The 18,320-nt window shown below is 39.6% G+C and overlaps 1 protein-coding gene across 5 annotated transcripts in view; it reads right to left on the bottom strand.

Moving 5' to 3' along the window:
* Positions 1–18,320, bottom strand: part of PARD3B (par-3 family cell polarity regulator beta) — a 753,023-nt gene that overhangs the window by 72,234 nt on the left and 662,469 nt on the right. For all 5 annotated transcript variants that reach the window (XM_052674691.1, XM_052674688.1, XM_052674689.1 and 2 more), the window contains one exon: positions 4,294–4,590. In XM_052674691.1, coding sequence (XP_052530651.1) covers positions 4,294–4,590 — 297 coding nt within the window. The remainder of the gene's footprint in view (positions 1–4,293; positions 4,591–18,320) is intronic.

Below are 18,320 nucleotides of genomic sequence, written 5' to 3'. Positions count from 1 at the left end.
GGAAGCACACTTTGGGATCATTTTCCTCATTATCAACTTTGTATTTTGCTAGACTGTACTTTCTGGGAGAGAGCAATTTTTCCATGAGGAAACTTTTACTCTGAAATGAGGAAGATCCATTTTTTGATTAATTAACATTGTTGAGTCTTACACGGTGGGATAAGATCTTCCACATAAGATCTTCCTTCCACAGTGGGACCTGACATAGCATCTCCAAAAACGGAAAAGTGGAGCAGACTGGGGCTTTGGGCTCTACTCCTATGCAATAAAACAGTTATTTCTTTCTTTCTTTCCTTTTGTTTTTTGATCTGCAACAAGATACAGTTCTGAAATGTATTCTTGCTAAACAGAAGAAAGCTGTATTCATTTTTGTCAGAACAGCACTTTGAAATTCCCCAAGATAAGACACATAAATAAATGAAGAATTATACTTGGCAATGAATTTGGCATCAGACTTTAAATGTTTCATAGTTCTGGGCTGAGCAAATAAGTTGAGCACGTCTTTAGAACCTTTCCGGAGATGTGCTCGGAGTGTTTGGATATACTTGGCAGCACCACGTTCAGGGGAGGAAAGAAAGAGGAAGTTGCTTATTCAAAACGTGAGAAAGGGTTACAACACGCGACATGCCTGACATTTAAGTGATAGAAGTGTTTTACATATGCTCTTTTGGCTTTGGTCTGACACCTAGACTCTGCCACGGTGCAACTTAGCACTGTCACGGTGCAGCCTTGATAACTCAACTCAGAGATGTGACTTCCCACTCCTTTTGGGAACATATGGGCTGCAGATCGCCCAGCCTCAGCATGAGCTGAGGGAGCGTACAGCGGCCACAGTGTAGCCCCTGCGAGCTCCACAGCTGCACGAGGTGCCTTTGCAGACTGCACCATCCTCCAGGATGGCATTTGCATTTCTGAAAATTGTGGCTAATTAGAAATAAACAGAAAAATGCTTGATTTACAAAGGAATGTGTGATTCTGCTAGCTAATTTTTTTTTTACCATCTTAACATTCACAGAAAAGACCGATCATGCTAATGCTTTCAATATATTCATTAATAAGGACAATTTACATTTATGTAGCATCTCTCTTAGTCAAAAATCTCAAAGTTTTCAGCAAAATATACACAAAAAATTAAATCAATTTCACTGAATACAGTCATCGTTGGAATGAAAATCAGCAATTTTGGAACACTGCAGAAGAACATTACACAACAGATGAAAATAAGACAAAGTAAAATCCCCAAGAACTCAAGGCAAAAGAATCCCTGAGACGCCAGATACAATTGTAGGTAAAGAGGACGTTATTATGCAAACAGCATTGTGAACCGGGCCTGCGGTGCCCTAGGCAGTGGTGCTTGGAGGCAGCAGACATACTTCAGAATGATTAAAGGAATATTCTTCATACATGTGCAGCCTACTGCTTCTGCAACAGTGGGATCTCTGTGGGAGACTCTCCGTTTAAACTGGGCATCTGCTGAGAAGAATGAATAGGGGAGACTGGATGGAGTCTGGTGATGAGAAATGGAGAGGTGGGTAAGTATGTGAATTGTAAACGGCGCATATCTGACCACTGAGCTTCCTTTTTTTTTTTTCACAAATGGCTTCCACATTTTAAAAGCCATTTGTTACGTTAATACATTTTTCTGCAAAAATAAAATGAAATAAAAATGAACTTCTTTGAAATGATGAGTTTTAATTCTCTATCATAGTGACACATAACTAGAAATCCAAGACCAAAATGAAGTCATCTATTCTCTTTGTGTTCAAACCTCCTTCCATCCTAAACCTCATCTACTCTAAACACTGATCAAGTCTGCACACACAGTATTATAAAGTCGAGAGTCAGAGGTAGGAAAAAAAGCCATCCATCTAAAGTAAAATTAATAGCAAAACTTGGAGAGAGCATGCATGCGTTAGCAGGACCAAAACATGAGCTATTACATGACAAATGCATTGATAAATGTTCAACCCTGCAAATGCAAAATAACTTTGGTTTGGTTAATAAGCATCCATTATAACTATTTCCCATTATTCTGAGGCAGACAAGGCAGTTTTCATACTTGACCCTTGAAAGCAGATTTGGTTTTGTAATTAACATGTTATCCAGGGATTTTTCTTTCCACATCTCTCTTCTCCTTTCAGTACTCTCCCTCCAGCACAGAAAAGATTTCCTTGCCTGCAGTTGCTGCCACATTCAACAACTGCTGGCTGAGACCTCACAACACACTGCATAAATTCACTTCAAATTATTCAGGTTTGGCACATTTCTGCTGGTGAGTAACAACAACCTTTTTGTTTCTGAGACAAAGGAAACAAAGATTTAAAGAAAGAACAAAGGCAGCCTAATAAGAATCCCACATTTCCTACTTTCTCCTAATCTGGTTAAAGACTCTACAAGCCTGAGAAATTCAACAAAGCTAAGTTGTTGTGGACTGTTTGTCTTTCAGTACAGAATCAACACAGATGGAACAGCCTTCCCAGCACGACTTCTGACCATAGGTCAGATATGAGGTAACTTTCTCTTCGCTTGTTAGAAGTTTTGGTTTTTGTTTTTCACTGAATTGTCGTATTTGAGGGTGCAATTACAGCTAAAGCCACACTAAGATCCAGGATCCTGACACTGAATCCAGACTTGGTTGGCATTTCAATCATGTCCACACAACAAGACAAGAGCTCATTCAGTGCAGTTACAGCCACGATACAAGCAATCAAACAAAAGAGGCCAGAGGGAGAGAGTTGGGCACTTCTTTATACTGCGTGTAAAAACAAAGCATAAACCATGCTTCCAAACTGATGACACGTTTAAAATGTTAAGCTATAAAGTCCCTGTTAAAACTGATACTATGAAGCAACCTTTATGACAACGTTTTGCTTTCATGCTGAGTTACATCTCTACGTATTTATTCTTGAGAAGTGTATGAATCCGAATTTGGGCTCCCTCCTGCTGGAATTTCCTTGGGTTTCCTGAGTTAGTGCGAACCAAGTTTCTGATCTCTTTGTGATACACAGATGCTCATACAACTCCACTGACAATCACCCCAAGCACTTTCTAGGAAAGCAAAACCCTTTTGATGGCAAAAATCTGTGATCCGTGCCTCTAACTTCACCCTCTTTGCTCTCATGCAGCAGCAGAAGAGTTAATATGAAAGAAGAGAATCAGCAATGTCATTATGTTTGGAAAGATCTCTCTCATACTGTATTTAGGTGAAAAGAAAGAGAAATACTTGGCCCAATCCCTGCTACGCACTTAGATTTATGTCAAAAGTGTTTCATTACTATTTATAACAGTGACTCAGTAGACATTTTTAAAGTACTATAATGCCACAAACTGAAAACACTCCTGTATCTGTGCTCTCCAAAATTAACAAGTGTTGTATCACATAGCACAGACTGAGGCTATGATGAGACACTACAGATTGTAATATGAACTCAAAGCATAAACAATTTCTTAAGTCCCCCATGTCTTTCTCTGTCAGCTCTTCTTTTCACATACTTTTATATCTTGCCTACATACTCAGATGTTGGTTTGAAAAATCCAATTCATTGACACCATGATACTGCTAATGAAATCTTACATTCTTTCAGTCCCAAATTCCAGAAACACCTAGTTTTAAAACTACCATAATGGTAGGTAATCATCAGCTCAAAGGGAATGCTGTTCTCTTTTTAATCCAAGGAAAAACTTGACCATCTTTCTTTAATGCTATCAACCTGGAAGCTTGACAGTAAGGATTAAAAATTGCTCTTTCCTTCCCACTTGGTTATTGGAAAGGCTGTGAAAGGCAATCAGTCTTGTGAAGCCACACTTCACAGTCTGCATAAAAATGCCATGATTCCCAGTCCTCTCCCCAGTCTAATTGAAAGTGCATAATATCAAACAGCTGGGGGAAACTAAACTGTAAACATATGCAATATATCATGTTATCATACAAAACCTGTTACTAATAGGCATTTGATGATCAGCAGATTGAAAGGGATCTGAAACCAGAGATTATTTTTGCTGCAGTGTAAGAACTTTTCCCGAGCGAAAAAGGAAAAAAACACACTCTCAGCAGGGAAGGAATTGGACTGGAGTCTGTTCATTCATTCTGTTTGTGAAATATGGACTTTTTTTAATGATTTTTGTTTGACTGCTGACTAGCTCAGATGCTTTGGGGGCACTGCTGGAGCAAATCACAGTTTTGGCTAAGAGGAAATTCATGTCTTTCTAGTCAGTAAATACAGATGTTTAGAGCCTCCCTGTCCAGCCCACTCCCAAGCTATCATTGTTTCTAATGCCAGGTGGCAATATTACCTGTCACCAGGAACCTGCGGGTAGTGCTGCTTGTTTATTTTTGCATACAATCCTTCCAAGTGTTCCCTCTCCACTGGTGTTGAAGAAGAATCACGCGGATAGACGAAGGTTTCTGCGACTGCTGGAGATGATGGTCTGTAAATGCTTGCTGATGGATAAGCCTCTCGGAAGTGGTTCACTCTGGCATAATTTGGATCTACCTCATCATCATCTATGTCGGGTCCTCCAGGACCAGTAGAATAATCAAGCAGGCCCCTCAGTTGCTTTTGACGTAACTCCTGATGCTTTGCTCCAATCCTAATAATGAAAAACAAAAAAACAAATATGCAACTGGGTCTGCTTTCAACCACAGACACTGATTCATCACGTAAATATGGAGCACCAACTCCAAACCCAACTGCTTAGATCTTTCCGTACACTGTGAAACTGGTGCCAAATGAAACAGAATTGTTCACATGGAAATTTACCTCTCATAATCACCTTTGTAATCAAGGTGGTCATCATTCTGATGAAAAAAATAATGCTAATATGGTGGCTCTTCATAGCACTATGTGTACATGCACGCACGTGTACAGTTTTAATTCTACACCTGCTCTCCACTTCTGCAATTAATATACCTAACCCAATCCCAATAATTTTAATCTAAAGTAGCCAATACAATTATTGTTCCCCCTTGGCCAGTTGACTCACCACATTCTTAAAAATAAACTAACCTGTGAGAAGTGAATTAAATGTAAGCACGCATGGAGAGATGGCACAGCTGCCTCAAATCAAAGGGCCACAGTTAATTTGCTGAAGATTTAATTTTTTAATTTTATTTTGGATACATAGATGGGAAAATCATGCCTCATTATATGGGGGATAGGCAAAAAGTAAAACAGCAAAGAAATTAATAGAAACCTGACAGAGATGAATTGGTACATATAAGTGAATTAAAGACTATTACTGGCAGTACTCCACTGTGATAAAGCCTTAAGTGGTATTACAAAATGCTGCTGCTAATCAGAGCCATTGTGTAATCTCTTTAGAAAAGTAAAACATATTCAGGTAAACTTCAAACTCAGCTGATATTCAATGATTCAACATTAATTCGGGAGGAAAAAGAAGAAAATAGCATGCAACTTCTGCTAACTGCTCTGCTATTCTACAACACCGCATAATTAAATGCCATGAGATGGATCGAGCAGAATGATGATCACAGTGCGCAATAAGTAGCATTTACAGAAAATAAAGACTTACTGAGGAAAAATGAAGAACAGAAGACTACAGAGACAGTGACTGACAGAAGAATTTAGCATTTTTCTGCTGATTGTAAACACTGGCACAGGTTGCCCATCCCTGAGACAACCAAGGCCAGGCTGGACTGGTCTCTGAGCACCTGAACAAGCTGTAGATGCCCCTGTTTATTGCAGGGGTGTGAGACTGGATGACTTTTAAAGGTCCTTCCCAACTCAAATGATTCTATGACTACCTGAAGTACCGCAGCACTGTAGAAGGAACAGTATAATTTGTACTCCAGAAGAGTAAGTACAAGTTGCTTTTCTACACGTATGCCTGAGTACATTAAGGTGCATCATGCAGGCTTTCTAGTTAGACCACTCCCTTATTTGTGGTAGGATATATCTAGTGAGGATACTAAATAAAAGGATAGCATTTTAATACCTAAAATGTAGTCATGCTTTACAGTGGTATGAGCCTGCAAATGATACAGGGCCTTTGGCATAAGGGGAGCCCACCATCTACACTGCCTTTCCTCACTGGAGCAGATCACCTTTCTCCTCTCTCAATATCTTCTTAAAAAGACTAGGTGAGACAACAAAATCTTCATAACACAACATTTCTGCTTTTCTCTCCATCTCTGCCCAACAAGTTCATATTTCACTTTTTCTTAAAGTTTCATTAAGGGTAATCAGAAGGCCTGAATGCAATCTACTACAATAATTCTTAGACATTAAATAAGAAGAACATAAGCTATAATCCATCTATATCCTTAACACCTCCCAAGATTCTACAGTTAGGCTACCTATGAATTCCTCAGAATTTCTCCTTTTTTCTACCCGGAGTTTCTCTCCTCTGCATAGTCCCCTTCTTCCACACCTTTCGCCCTATTCCTCTGTTGCTTCAGGTTTTCATGCCACACACAGTCCCCGCTTTGCATTCAAATGTTGGCCCAGGTCAGGCACTAGCAGCGAGAGCAGCCTCACACAGGTGATTCCAGCATCTTGCAGCCATCACAGGCTTCAAAACGTGCCTTTGATGCTGCACAATTCTTGCTCTATTTGCAAGGGAGATTTTCCAGCAGAATCTTTTGGAGGGCACAGTCTGGTGTCAGTGTGTGATAAATTCAGTTAGCAAGGCACTTCTTTCATTTTACTTCTGATTGCTCTGGCTCAGTTGGATGATGGCTTCTTGAGATGGTGAGAGCTTAACAGCATTCACAGAAAGGTGGGACATGCAACTTACCCTTGGCAAAACTATTGGTGACACTGTTGTATTCCTTGGTAAATGTCCTACTTTTATTCAGAAAACAACAGGCAATAGTAGGGAGAGAAAAATCAACATGGAGGAGCTGTATATGAAACCACGAGCTAAAAAGTAGTGGTCAGCATTCCTCTCTGTCTAAACCACAAACTATTGCTAGCAAATCAGCAATCACTAAAAAGCAGCTGAAAGCATGTAAAAGCCTTTATCCTCAACGGGTTTGTGAATAAAGATAAAAGAGAAATTTTACAGCAGGGTTTGGTGGAGGGAGTCAGCCTGCCCATGTCTGTGTGTAAAAAAACATGAAACAACGCACTCACCATTCACATAAAGAAATGTGGGGCAAAGTTAACTCCTGATCCATATGTGCAAAAGCCATTTGTTGCAGGTAGTTCAACACCTGAAAGCACTCATTTGTGCTACAGCAACAGGGGTGGATTTCTACTGCAAATATGGCCTCAGACATCAATGAAGCAGGGAGGGAGGTCTGTGCTGCTCATTTCCATCTTTTATACATAAACAGACTTCAAGAGAAACCCTCTTGCAGAAGGATTAATATTTTACATGTCCCACATGGGATTACATTAGAAATATAAAAATCTATCTATCTTTGTTTAAGAAGTTCACACAAATAACTGTTAGCTCCTGCACCCAACAATTCTATGTTTGGTAGCAGCTCTTGCTTCTCGTTATCCTGCTCTTCATCTACTAAAATTCACAGAGCACTTTGAGATTGCTTCTATCTTTCAAAGCAAGTTTGAGGAAGATTACTTGAATGTTCTTAAAAATACGGAAAACTGGTGAGCTTCAGTCCCTGTCAGTAATCAAAAAGCCTAACAGAGCTCAGTGCAGGAATATATCAGCTGATGTACAAGTTCCAGTCACAGCAGGGAATTTTACAGACCTGTATGGGATGACATGGTGAAGAAAAAGAGGATGTTGTAGGAATGGTCTTTTCACACACCAGTGCAGAAGGCACGGCACACATTCACAAAGAGAGTCACTGCAGCTTCTCAGAAAACATGAAGACATAACATTCCTTGGACATATACATCATCTATCCCTAGATATTTAAGATGTATTTGAAAGCAAAAGAGTTGTGCAGCACAGCAACACCATGTGATTCTTGCTTTCATATTTGACACTGAGAGCAATTTGTCCTGCTATCGATACTGGTCGGTCTAACACAAGAAAAGCTGGAATTAGGTCATCTCAATTTTCTTTTGTTCCTGTGAATAAGCCTATCTTCTTCAACTTCTCCTTGTGAATGCAACCTCCAATCACTTCCACTATTGTAAACTGAACCTTCCTGGGAACAATTATTTCCATCTGATACTATACTGACCAGTCAATACCAGGTGATGTGAAATTTTTCATGATCAATGTTTCATCTTTTCAACATGGCTATTACAACTGCATTAATATTTTGTTTCCTTCTTACTTTTCTGCACAAATCCATAAAGTTTGCTCTGTGATCTCATTTTTCACTTCAATCCAAATGCTCAAATACACAGAAATAAACTGCTGGACAACTGATTCTTTTTTTCCTTCTTGCTATTCCCTAGCTTCCCAGGCCTTCTATTACGTTTCTCACCTTGGAAGTTGTTTCACGTTCTTCTGAAGTTTTGAAGAGCTTGACTGCACTTCAGCATCATGATCTTTGCCCATTCTTAATGCAAGCTTTTCTACAGCACATCCCAGTAAATGTAGTATAAAAAAAGTGAATATACTGTTCCTTCCATTGTTCCCATGAAGCTCTGCCAATCCTGTTAAGCAGACTTCTGCTATATCCCTTTCTATTCCTTTCACGTTGCACCTTCCTCCCTATCTGAAAAAGCATTATCTTTACTTCCTACCACAAAAATAAAGAAAATTCTTCTAAATCAACACGATTTTCATAGCAACCAGCTTACAGTTATTCAGAGCAAACAACAATCACACGAGAGTCCAAGAGTTGAAAGCACAGGATGGGTCTGGTAAAACAACTGGTGCAAATTTGTGACAAAAGATAAAATGTCACTCAGCACCATGATGCTGGCAGCGAAACCAGAGATGAGGAGAGGCACAGGTCACCATCTGAGCAATTTAGTGTACCACTGAAGTTTGTACAAACTTCCTGATGAGAGAATGGGAAAAAGGCCTCTCAGAATGAAGGGAAGTTAACTATATTTCCTTTCGGTATCCCATATCAATCCTGCTCGCTCTCTTCCGCCACCTGAACATCATGCTCTCCAGTTAAATCATGGCATGGCAACTACATCAACTTCCCTTAGCTGCGTTTCTGTAAAAACACAACCTCTGCACACAAGCAGCCAGAAAATAAGCAGTAGAAGTGCTGCATCAAGCAATGCCCTTTTATTTCCTGTGACCCACCTTTTCCTCAACAGCATCCTACACACATCCTATCTTTACCTTTTTTGTCTCCTTTGAGACCCACTATCGCTTTCTATAAAACAAATAATTTCAACAAAAAATTCTAATGAGATAAAATATATAACCTCAATAAAATGATAGGTTTCACTTTCAAAATATGTTGCATCCTACTTTTTAGGATTCAAATGAAGACAGGATTCTATAATCCTCCTGTGCTCCTGAAAGTGAGGCATGGTATTCTGAAAGCACTCAAGTAACATTTGGTAGCACATTCCCAAAAGTAGAAATCAAGAAAATGCTCTTATTTACCTTTAATCTTCCTGTCTGACATATCCACAGAGATCATATACACGGATTTCTCATGTGTTACCACATGAAAGGACACACACACACACCCAGAATGCAACGGCCATAAAAGGGTTAAGAGCCCAAGCAGCAAGCAAATCCTTCCAGCTGGGCTCAAAGCTCAGACACACCACTGAGTTACTGTGGCTTAACAAGTTATTGTGTTTCTGCTGAGCTACTGTCAATGACCACATATGCATTCGCTGCCTGTGACAAACACAACCTAAAGTGCTTTACCCTAACATCACTGACAGAGACATTGACAAGCAAAAGATGGCTAGAAGCCAGCATCTCACACAGAGGAAGGGATAGGGATCACCTCAAGAAAATAACAAACAAAAAAACCTGAGCAGAAGACACTTTAGGAGCACATCCAGAAATGCTTTCAGAATGGAATGAGAGGGTTGGGAAAAGCCATGGCAGATATTCCTCATCTCTTGGCCCACCAGGCAGAGGCTGTTTTGGGACCGGGATACAAGAAAATGCTGAAGCTTTGAAAACCAATGGACTAGGTACATTTGTCATTTCCAGATGCCCCATCCAGCCTCAGTAGTGATCTGCCAGTTCTTTTTTTGCTCGTTATTTACTGAAGCAGCAGCAGCTTTTCCAATACTTTCTGCTAAGCTGTTACAGCTTCAGCTTTATCCGTTGTTTAATACAAGTATGAAATACCTAAGCAATTACTTTTTAACAGATGAAGGGTCACCCCCACCCCCTGTGGCTGGAAACAGACTATTCTCTGTTTGTATCTCAAGATCAGGTAAAAAACTGATTAGCACAACATTGGTTTACATAGTATGTAAACCCAATGCTGTCAGTAAGCCCCTGTGAAAAAGCTGTGCTGCTGCAGAAAGGTTGCCCTTATGTTTGAGGGCAGAGAGGATGCTCAAGTTGTTCAAGGAGCCCAAGAAGGCAGCAATACACAATTTTCTTCTGACTTCTCATGGAAAATATAAAGGTGATAAAGGTGATATAACTTTTTTTTTTTTTTTTTTTTTTTTTTTTTAATGAATAAACCATGCACTGTGTGCTTAGTCCTGAGCACAGCACAAAGAATGACATGGTTGGAGCCCCAAGGTGCCCATCTAAGTAGTCAAACACCACAAAGGGAAAGAAAATGCACTTGCTGACCAAACAGTGTATTTCACAACAGCAAAATACCGAGTGGTTCAGAAACCTCATTTAGTCCTTCAGATGAATACAACATTTCTTGTGTGGCAGATTCAAAGGAAAAGACTTTGGGGAAGAGCAAATACATACATGAATAAGCAAGTTGCTGGCTAAGTCAATGAATGATATTCCTAGGAGGAAAGGAAGAATAACAACAACAGATAAAAGATGCAACGGAAGCAGGACAGGAGCCATAGGTCTTTTAGGACAGTTTCTATTCTGTTCACAAAAGGAAGAGCAGGTAATGAGCGTGTGTACAAGCAGTCTGAGGTGTATCTCAACTCTTAAAAAGGACCTGGTCTTTAAGTGCTTTAAAATCACTGAGATATTTAACATTTTTCCACTCACTTGGTTGCTCCTTGTAAACAGCAGAAAGCAAGCTGCTCTACTTCTTTTTTCCCTGCTCATGTGACTACCCCCCGAGATCTACATATCGCAATGATTACTCAATTTACATCTGATTTAGTATCTTAATACTTCAACTGTGATTTTACATAACATTTCTGCTTTTGTCTCTCATTTACCTAATTCACACGTATATTGAGTAACGGGTTGTCTAGAGGAAAGCAACCTATTTCTGCAGGAGGTCACTTAGATTTCCATTGGGTTTAATATTTTAATTTCTTTCTAGCTGCTAGCAAAATATATTTTGGTAACTAAAATACTATATTTTCATTCATTTACATAATAGTGGATACATCCTGAATACATCCTGCCTTCAGATATTCATAAACCACCATCACTGATGGGAACGGATATATTTTCCTTGAATATCTGAGGAAATAGCTTCAGTACAGTGTGTTTTTTTTTTTATTTCATAATCTTTTTCAGGCAGATATGGCCTATAATGACGTTAACAATCTGATTCAAACCTGCATCTTTTATCAGGAAAAGACTCATTCGTATTTTTTCAATCATAATCCAGGAAAACTTTAGAGGCAGTCGTATAGCTAAATACAACAAAATAAAATAAAAATCCACCTCTTGCCAGTAAACTGAAGACATTAGATATTGTTTGAGTTCACATCTGATTTAGCATTATCTTTCAGGACATTCTGACAAAAACACCTTTCCCATGGGCTTTGCAAATGTTTCTTCATTCTGTCTCATTCTACCATGAGCAACTTCTCCCTCATGATTAGTATTAGTAATTGTAAATAAGAACAGAAATCGTCTCAGAAGTGAAAAAAACATAAATTCAAAGAAATAGGAGACCAACTCTGCCTAAACAGACAGATCTTGCAACAAGCATTACCTTGTCCAATGATCAAACCACCTGAGTTAAAACACTGCCTGTCCTGGAGAACTATCCTACATCTCTCACGCAATGCTGAGTTGACCAGGGAAGCAGCCCTTGGAGGGCTGCCTGCAAAAAATTATGAGGGAGATAAACATTATGGTCAATGTAGTCTAAGTTTATGCTAAATTGAAGAAGAAATGTAGTCCTTTTGTACTACAAAGTAATGATTTTGCTGATGACCAAGTGTGAGCTTTGGATAGAGTAAACAGGTAACTTAATGTTCTTCCTTTTTATTTCAGTGGTGACAGGGCACGATTACCCACTCACACAGGATCCTGCCCTCTAAAGAAAGTTTTGGCTCTAATGAGGTCAGTGCATTTTTGCCTGTGAATTTCAATGAGAGCAGGACATGTATATTAAATGCTGTATTTTACTTATGTAATTTTCTCTACTTGTAACTGTTCTGTATTATTTTCTGAAGTACCATTAAAAAAAAAAAAAAAAAAGAATAGAGGGAACTCTCTGAAGGCTTCCCTGCTCAACCTCCAGCTGAAAGCAAGGCTGACTGCACAGACCAGGTTGTTCAGTCTCTTAGTAGGATGCTCTGATGCCTTTAAAAAAGCCAAGCTCCTCTTCTAAGGTGGCCTTATGTCTGCAGGAACTTCACAGACTGTAAGTTGCAGATCTAACTCTCTACACTGATATAAAGGAATTCTCAGGCTGCTGTAAATTGTACTTTTCAGTAAACAACAACAACAAAAAAATAGGTCAGTCACTGTGTACATCATACCCAAGGAAGCACAGTGGGGTCTTTGCTATGTAAGTACTCTGCACGTCAAACGCTAGCCATTGTGCAACACTGAGTTCCAATTAAATGTCTCTCATATAATGTGAATTTTAATGCAGATTCATGTTTGCCAAGCCCAGAACCTACCCACTACCTTCTGTTCTGAATTGACTCACCCGCATGTAGCCTGTCACTTCATGGGATCAATGCTAATTCACGGTCCTCAAATCACATGGGACGTGGGACTGCAACATGTTCCCATGAGCTTAAACCTAGTACATAAAATTAACTTATAAGGAGGATGTGATGACGCAGGGACTGGCACAGAGTTCAGCTTCAACCATACAAATCACTAAGCCACACACCTCTACTGACACCTAAGCCAGCTGGCTTTAGATCTATGTCACGTTCTTTGTTCCCCAGTAATCAAAAGCCAAGCAGAAATGCATATGAGGCTACATTAAGCTTCAACATGCTGAAGAGGTGTGTAAGAAATGCATCTCAAGGGATTATACTCCCTTACTACCTCTGAGGAAAAAGATGGATTTTTAAATTAATTAATTTATTTTTAATACCATAACAACTTAATGTACTTAAAATATAGGAGAAAGTGAGGTAGGGAAGATAGAAGTGGAATACCTTCTACGCTTTGACCAGGAAAATAATCAAGAATACTACAGGATAGATTTATCTTATGGCAATCTGTTTTCTTTTTAAGAGATTTCCGTGTTTCCATTCTGTGTGTTTGCTTCCAACCAATTTAAAAATATTATCTTTTTTACTAGAACAAATAATTATGAAAATAGAATGAAAAAACAGAGATTTTTTTGCTAGAAAGAATGACTTGATTTTGTTTCCAATGACCAAAATATAGGCAACGTCAGGAATGGAAACAATACCAATTGCACTCAAAGCCACAGTTACCTCCATGACAAGACATCGAGCGAATCATTACACAGACATTGCACAGATAAGCAGTGAGCATTATACTCTCAGAAAAACTATGGGAAGATGGAATGAGAGACATCGGTCTGTGAATTCATCCACTGCCATGACTAGCTCAGGCCCGGTAATTGCTGCAGTGCGTATCAAAAACCTTGTGACCTGTTAACACTAGTGTTAAGAAAAATACTACTATGATGCTAAGACACTGTAATGCCCACAGGAGACAAAATGTTGATTTGATGTACCACGAGAGCCCAGCATCCAAAACCACATGCAGTAACATAGCTGACAACAGACCCAGAAGGATGACCACCACCTTTCGAGTCCCCAGGCCTCTGTCTTTAACAAGACCTCATGCATTTGCACAACCTGCTTCCTTCTGAATTAAATCTTAGTGGTAGAAGAAGGAAACTTAGCTCCACTCGATAGCATATCCCTGGTACATTTCTATATTCTGTACTTACAACACCAAACCTGGAATCCATTGAACAGAGTCTCCCTGTTCATGAAGAGAAACATTCCCTGCCTGTCAGTCTGGGCTTCACAGGTTGTTTCTAATTAACCGTCCTGGACTAGAAAGCAAAATCCAGCTTTGACCCAGCAGAGAAAGCTTCAAGATTTTTAGTAATTTTGGTTTGTTTGCTATGGAGAATTACATGCCCAGATTTCCTGTCTGCCTCTCCATCCCTGTGAGTTGTAATCTCTTCTTTTTTTTCTTCCTGCTGGTAAGGGAATCCAAGAACAGGAATTCTGTGTTGTGGCATTACTTCAACGTGCTTGCCAAAGACTGTCATGATAGACTGTCATAAATCACAAATAGAAGGCAAGGCATGAAATGCAGCTTCCAAGTCATTCTTAAGCCCTTATTGATTTTGGGGTAGACCAAGAGCTGACCTACATTTGGTCCTGCATCATAGAATTCCTTAGGCCAAAGTGATCTGCCTCCCAGAAACCTTTCCATTACCAGACTGGCTAGTACACCCACCAGTTTTACTGCATTCATGGTATTTCAAACAGCTGTATCTCTGTTTCACCATATCATGTTTAAAAACATCAAGCCACCACACCCCACCCATACAGAAAAGCCCCACATTGGTATATTTCTTCAGGAGTGAGGCAGGCTGCTGCTGCTGGGCTGCTGAGCCTTCCGTCAGGTGGGCACAGCTGGTAGGATGTGGTCTCTGGAGCAAAGGGAAAGCAGTGCCTCAGTGAAGGGCAAGCCAAGGACACTAGGATGAGACCTTGGGTGAAATTTAGAAGGCATGGCTTTGACATCTGGAAATGCTATATCCAGCAGTTTCCTATACCTGGAATAGTATTGTGACAGTTGGAGAAAAAGACTGATTTCATGTGCCATTTTGCAGACCTCAATGTACTTGATGTAGGACAGTCTGGGATCAACACTCGGGCTAATGTTTTCAGACAAATGTCCTCCAGCAGTAGATTAGCCAAGTAAAGAAACCTCAAACCTCTATTTGATTCTAAATGCCACATCACAACCTGTCAGAGGCAGGTGAGAGTCATCTACCTCAGCTATTCATAACCACGCATCAGCCTCTTAGCGTTCAGTGGTAGGTTTTTATTACATGTTCTGGTATGCAGAGCAGCAGCAGATCTAAAATGAGAATCATTCAGAATCAATGGGGATGGGATTAATCTGTCCTCCTGTCCAGTGCAAGTGTTGCCACAGTAATAAACAGAAATCTGATAACTTCATACTGTCAGCACAAAATGAAACTATGACCTTGACCTGTGCAACATCATCCACTAACTTTTTCATAACTTCAACATACCATACTACACGGCTATGATCTAATAAGAATCTAAAAGTAATTAACTGGAATTTTTGAAAACTGAAGCTTTAATCAAATATGTATTCTTATCAGGGTTGCAAGCCAGCAATAAATTAGGACATTTAAAAAACTGGGAGCCAGTCCAATCCGTGATCTGATCAGGGTTCAATGGTTATAATAAATTGGGAGTATTAAAACTGGGATCACATCCAACACTTTATTTTGCCTAAACCACAGGACCTAGCTGTGCTGCAAAGTCAGGCATTCTCAATGGACAGATATGCCTTGTTGGATTAACCCTTCATAAATAATGATGCACAAGCTCAGGAGCCCCAAAAACACGTGGTTTAGCACAGAGCTGAATGGTGCGAGCAGCGATTACCAACGTTTTCTCAGAGATCACAGAACCACAAGCAGCTATAATAATACTTTCAGATCTTGCAAGTCTGTAACGCAGGCACAAAAACTACGTGGTGGTGGTAACAATTTGTGTGTGTTATGAGCGCACCCTGCAACGTACCGCATATTTAAAAATCATAACTTCTGTTGCTGTGAATTTCAACTTCTGATTCAAAACAATTTGGCTTCTGTGCCTCACAGCCATGCCTGCAACTATTCTTGTTTCCATTTTCATTTCCAGTAACACACGAATTGTTTGTAATTAAATATAATGAAGCAAATGCTAACAGAAAGAAATGGAACGAGCTTCACTCACAACTATTCTCTCATATAGGAATGGTCTCTAAATGTTTTTGGTTCTGTGAGATGCATTCCCTTCGTACAGGGATCTTACAGCTGCAAAATTAAATCTCTGTTTGCCAAATATCAAAAACATATGTATTGATTTTTCTAACTATGGGAACAGGCAACAAGCCCCAGAGCTGATAAGACAAGAGAAGCTCTCTTCAATTTCTGGAAGGTTTCCGAAAAGTAAAGGAAACTCAATCTTTAATACAAAAACTGGAACCATTTAATTTTAACCAAACTTGAGAGGCTCTGTAACTTAAGCATTTAGTTCAGACATTCAGAAAGTCTTGGCCAGATGTTCCTCCTGCATCTCTAACATTCCATGCAACAACTTAATACTATTTAAAAAGTTCCTCAATTAATTCTAATAATGGAGTACAAAACCAAGACCGATTAACAAAACCACTACACCATTACACCAGTGAACAAGTGAAGAGTATAATTTTTTTACACAGGGTGCCTCTGCATTCACCAACTCATATGCTCTGATTAAGATCACCTCTTGTTCAGTAAGGTGCCTTATTTTGTGACATTGAATAAAATGTGAATGAATGTGAAGGAAATGTTCAACTCTGCTGGAAGAGAGACTTCGGTCTCAGCAGGACTGTTCCAGCAAAATAATCTTACACAGGAAAAAAATACTTCTATTTCAATTTATAGTCACTTTATTTGCATTTGAAAGGCAAACAAATTATTACATATAAAACTCAATTGCCTAATATATTTTTCTAGCTTGTTTTACAATGATTTTCAGACTTTGTAAAACTTAAAGGCAATCCCAAATCTTGCTTGGAAGGAAAGAAAAAAAGGGATCTCTTCCAGTGTTTAATCATGTGGAGAACATCTTGTTGTTAAAATGATAGATTCTGAGTAATTTATATGAAACACACTAAAAATACAGATTTGAGTCAGCTTGATCAAAATAAACCACAGGCATGGCATTTGCTTTTCCCTTTTATGGGCAGATTCTAGACCTTTGGAGCACATGCTTTATCACAGCCAAACTCTTTGAAGCATGAACAAAATCATGAGTTTATTTAAAATAGGGCCTCAGTCCAAGGAACCACTTGACCGGTGTCAGGGAGGACAAACCACCACCTCAAAGAACTGTATCATACATCAAGTCAGTCCTCCTGAACTACCTGTTCCATGAAGTTCTGACTTTCTCTGGTAAAGTTTCAATGGTACTGCATTGCTGTGGCACAGGGAAAAGCTGAGGGAGGTACGGAGAGGAGGAGAAAACTGTGAAATTCAGAGGAGGTGCTGACTTCATATTCAATTGGACACAGATAAAGCTATTACTAAACAAGGAATGCCTAACATCCTAAATTCCATTTAACCACTTGTAGCCTGTAGAAGTAGCAGTCATATAATAAAGCACTGCCTTTGCAACGAAAGGCCTGGGGCTGAGGTCTGGAACAAATTCCTGGCCTGACAGGGACTTTTTAGGAACCTGGACAAGCAGCTGCACTGCCTGCACATCAGATTCCCACTCTTGGGACACATTTTTTTCTGCCAGATTTTGTCTCTGCTACTTCAGCTGTATGTTCACAGGGTCAGGCACAAGCTTCCCTAACAGCAAGGAGCTGTTGAGACCTTGAGACCTTCATCTTGGTTGGGATTGCTAAGGAATACAAGCAGTAAAAAAGCAGTAAAAAATAATGATGATAATGATGGGAGCATTTTTAGCACAGGATGCAGAGTTGCTCCAGAGAAGTGCAGCTACAAGGCAGTACAGAGAGCTGTGCTGAGAAGTGAGAATCAGAAAATGTGAAAAAGAAATAAGAATTGCTAGGCTGGAGAAATACTCAATTAACTTTAACTTTCTTAGGTTCAAATCTGAAACTTGGTGACCCGTAAAAGGTTGTCCAAGCAAACCTATGCAGTGGACCAATGTGCAGCAAGTCCAGTCCTTCTGAGAAGCATCTGCACTAGAGAGTAAGTGCTGTATGCTCTGTCTGCATACGCCTACTAGCTCTAACACATTCTGGATGTGTCAGACTTGTTGCATAGAGAAAGAATGGTACAGTGCGTGTGCAAGCATTAAATCCAGCCTACTCTGAGTATGATGGACTTATGTTTCTGCAGCTCACCTACATAAGATCTGATGCTTCCTGTCAATGACAGAGTCACTGGGTTTGTACCA

This window comes from Tympanuchus pallidicinctus, unplaced genomic scaffold (assembly GCF_026119805.1).
Source record: "Tympanuchus pallidicinctus isolate F22 unplaced genomic scaffold, pur_lepc_1.0 scaffold15, whole genome shotgun sequence".
Lineage (NCBI taxonomy): Eukaryota > Metazoa > Chordata > Aves > Galliformes > Phasianidae > Tympanuchus > Tympanuchus pallidicinctus.
The sequence above is the reverse complement of the archived record's forward strand: the minus strand, read 5'-3'. Positions and strand labels throughout refer to the sequence as shown.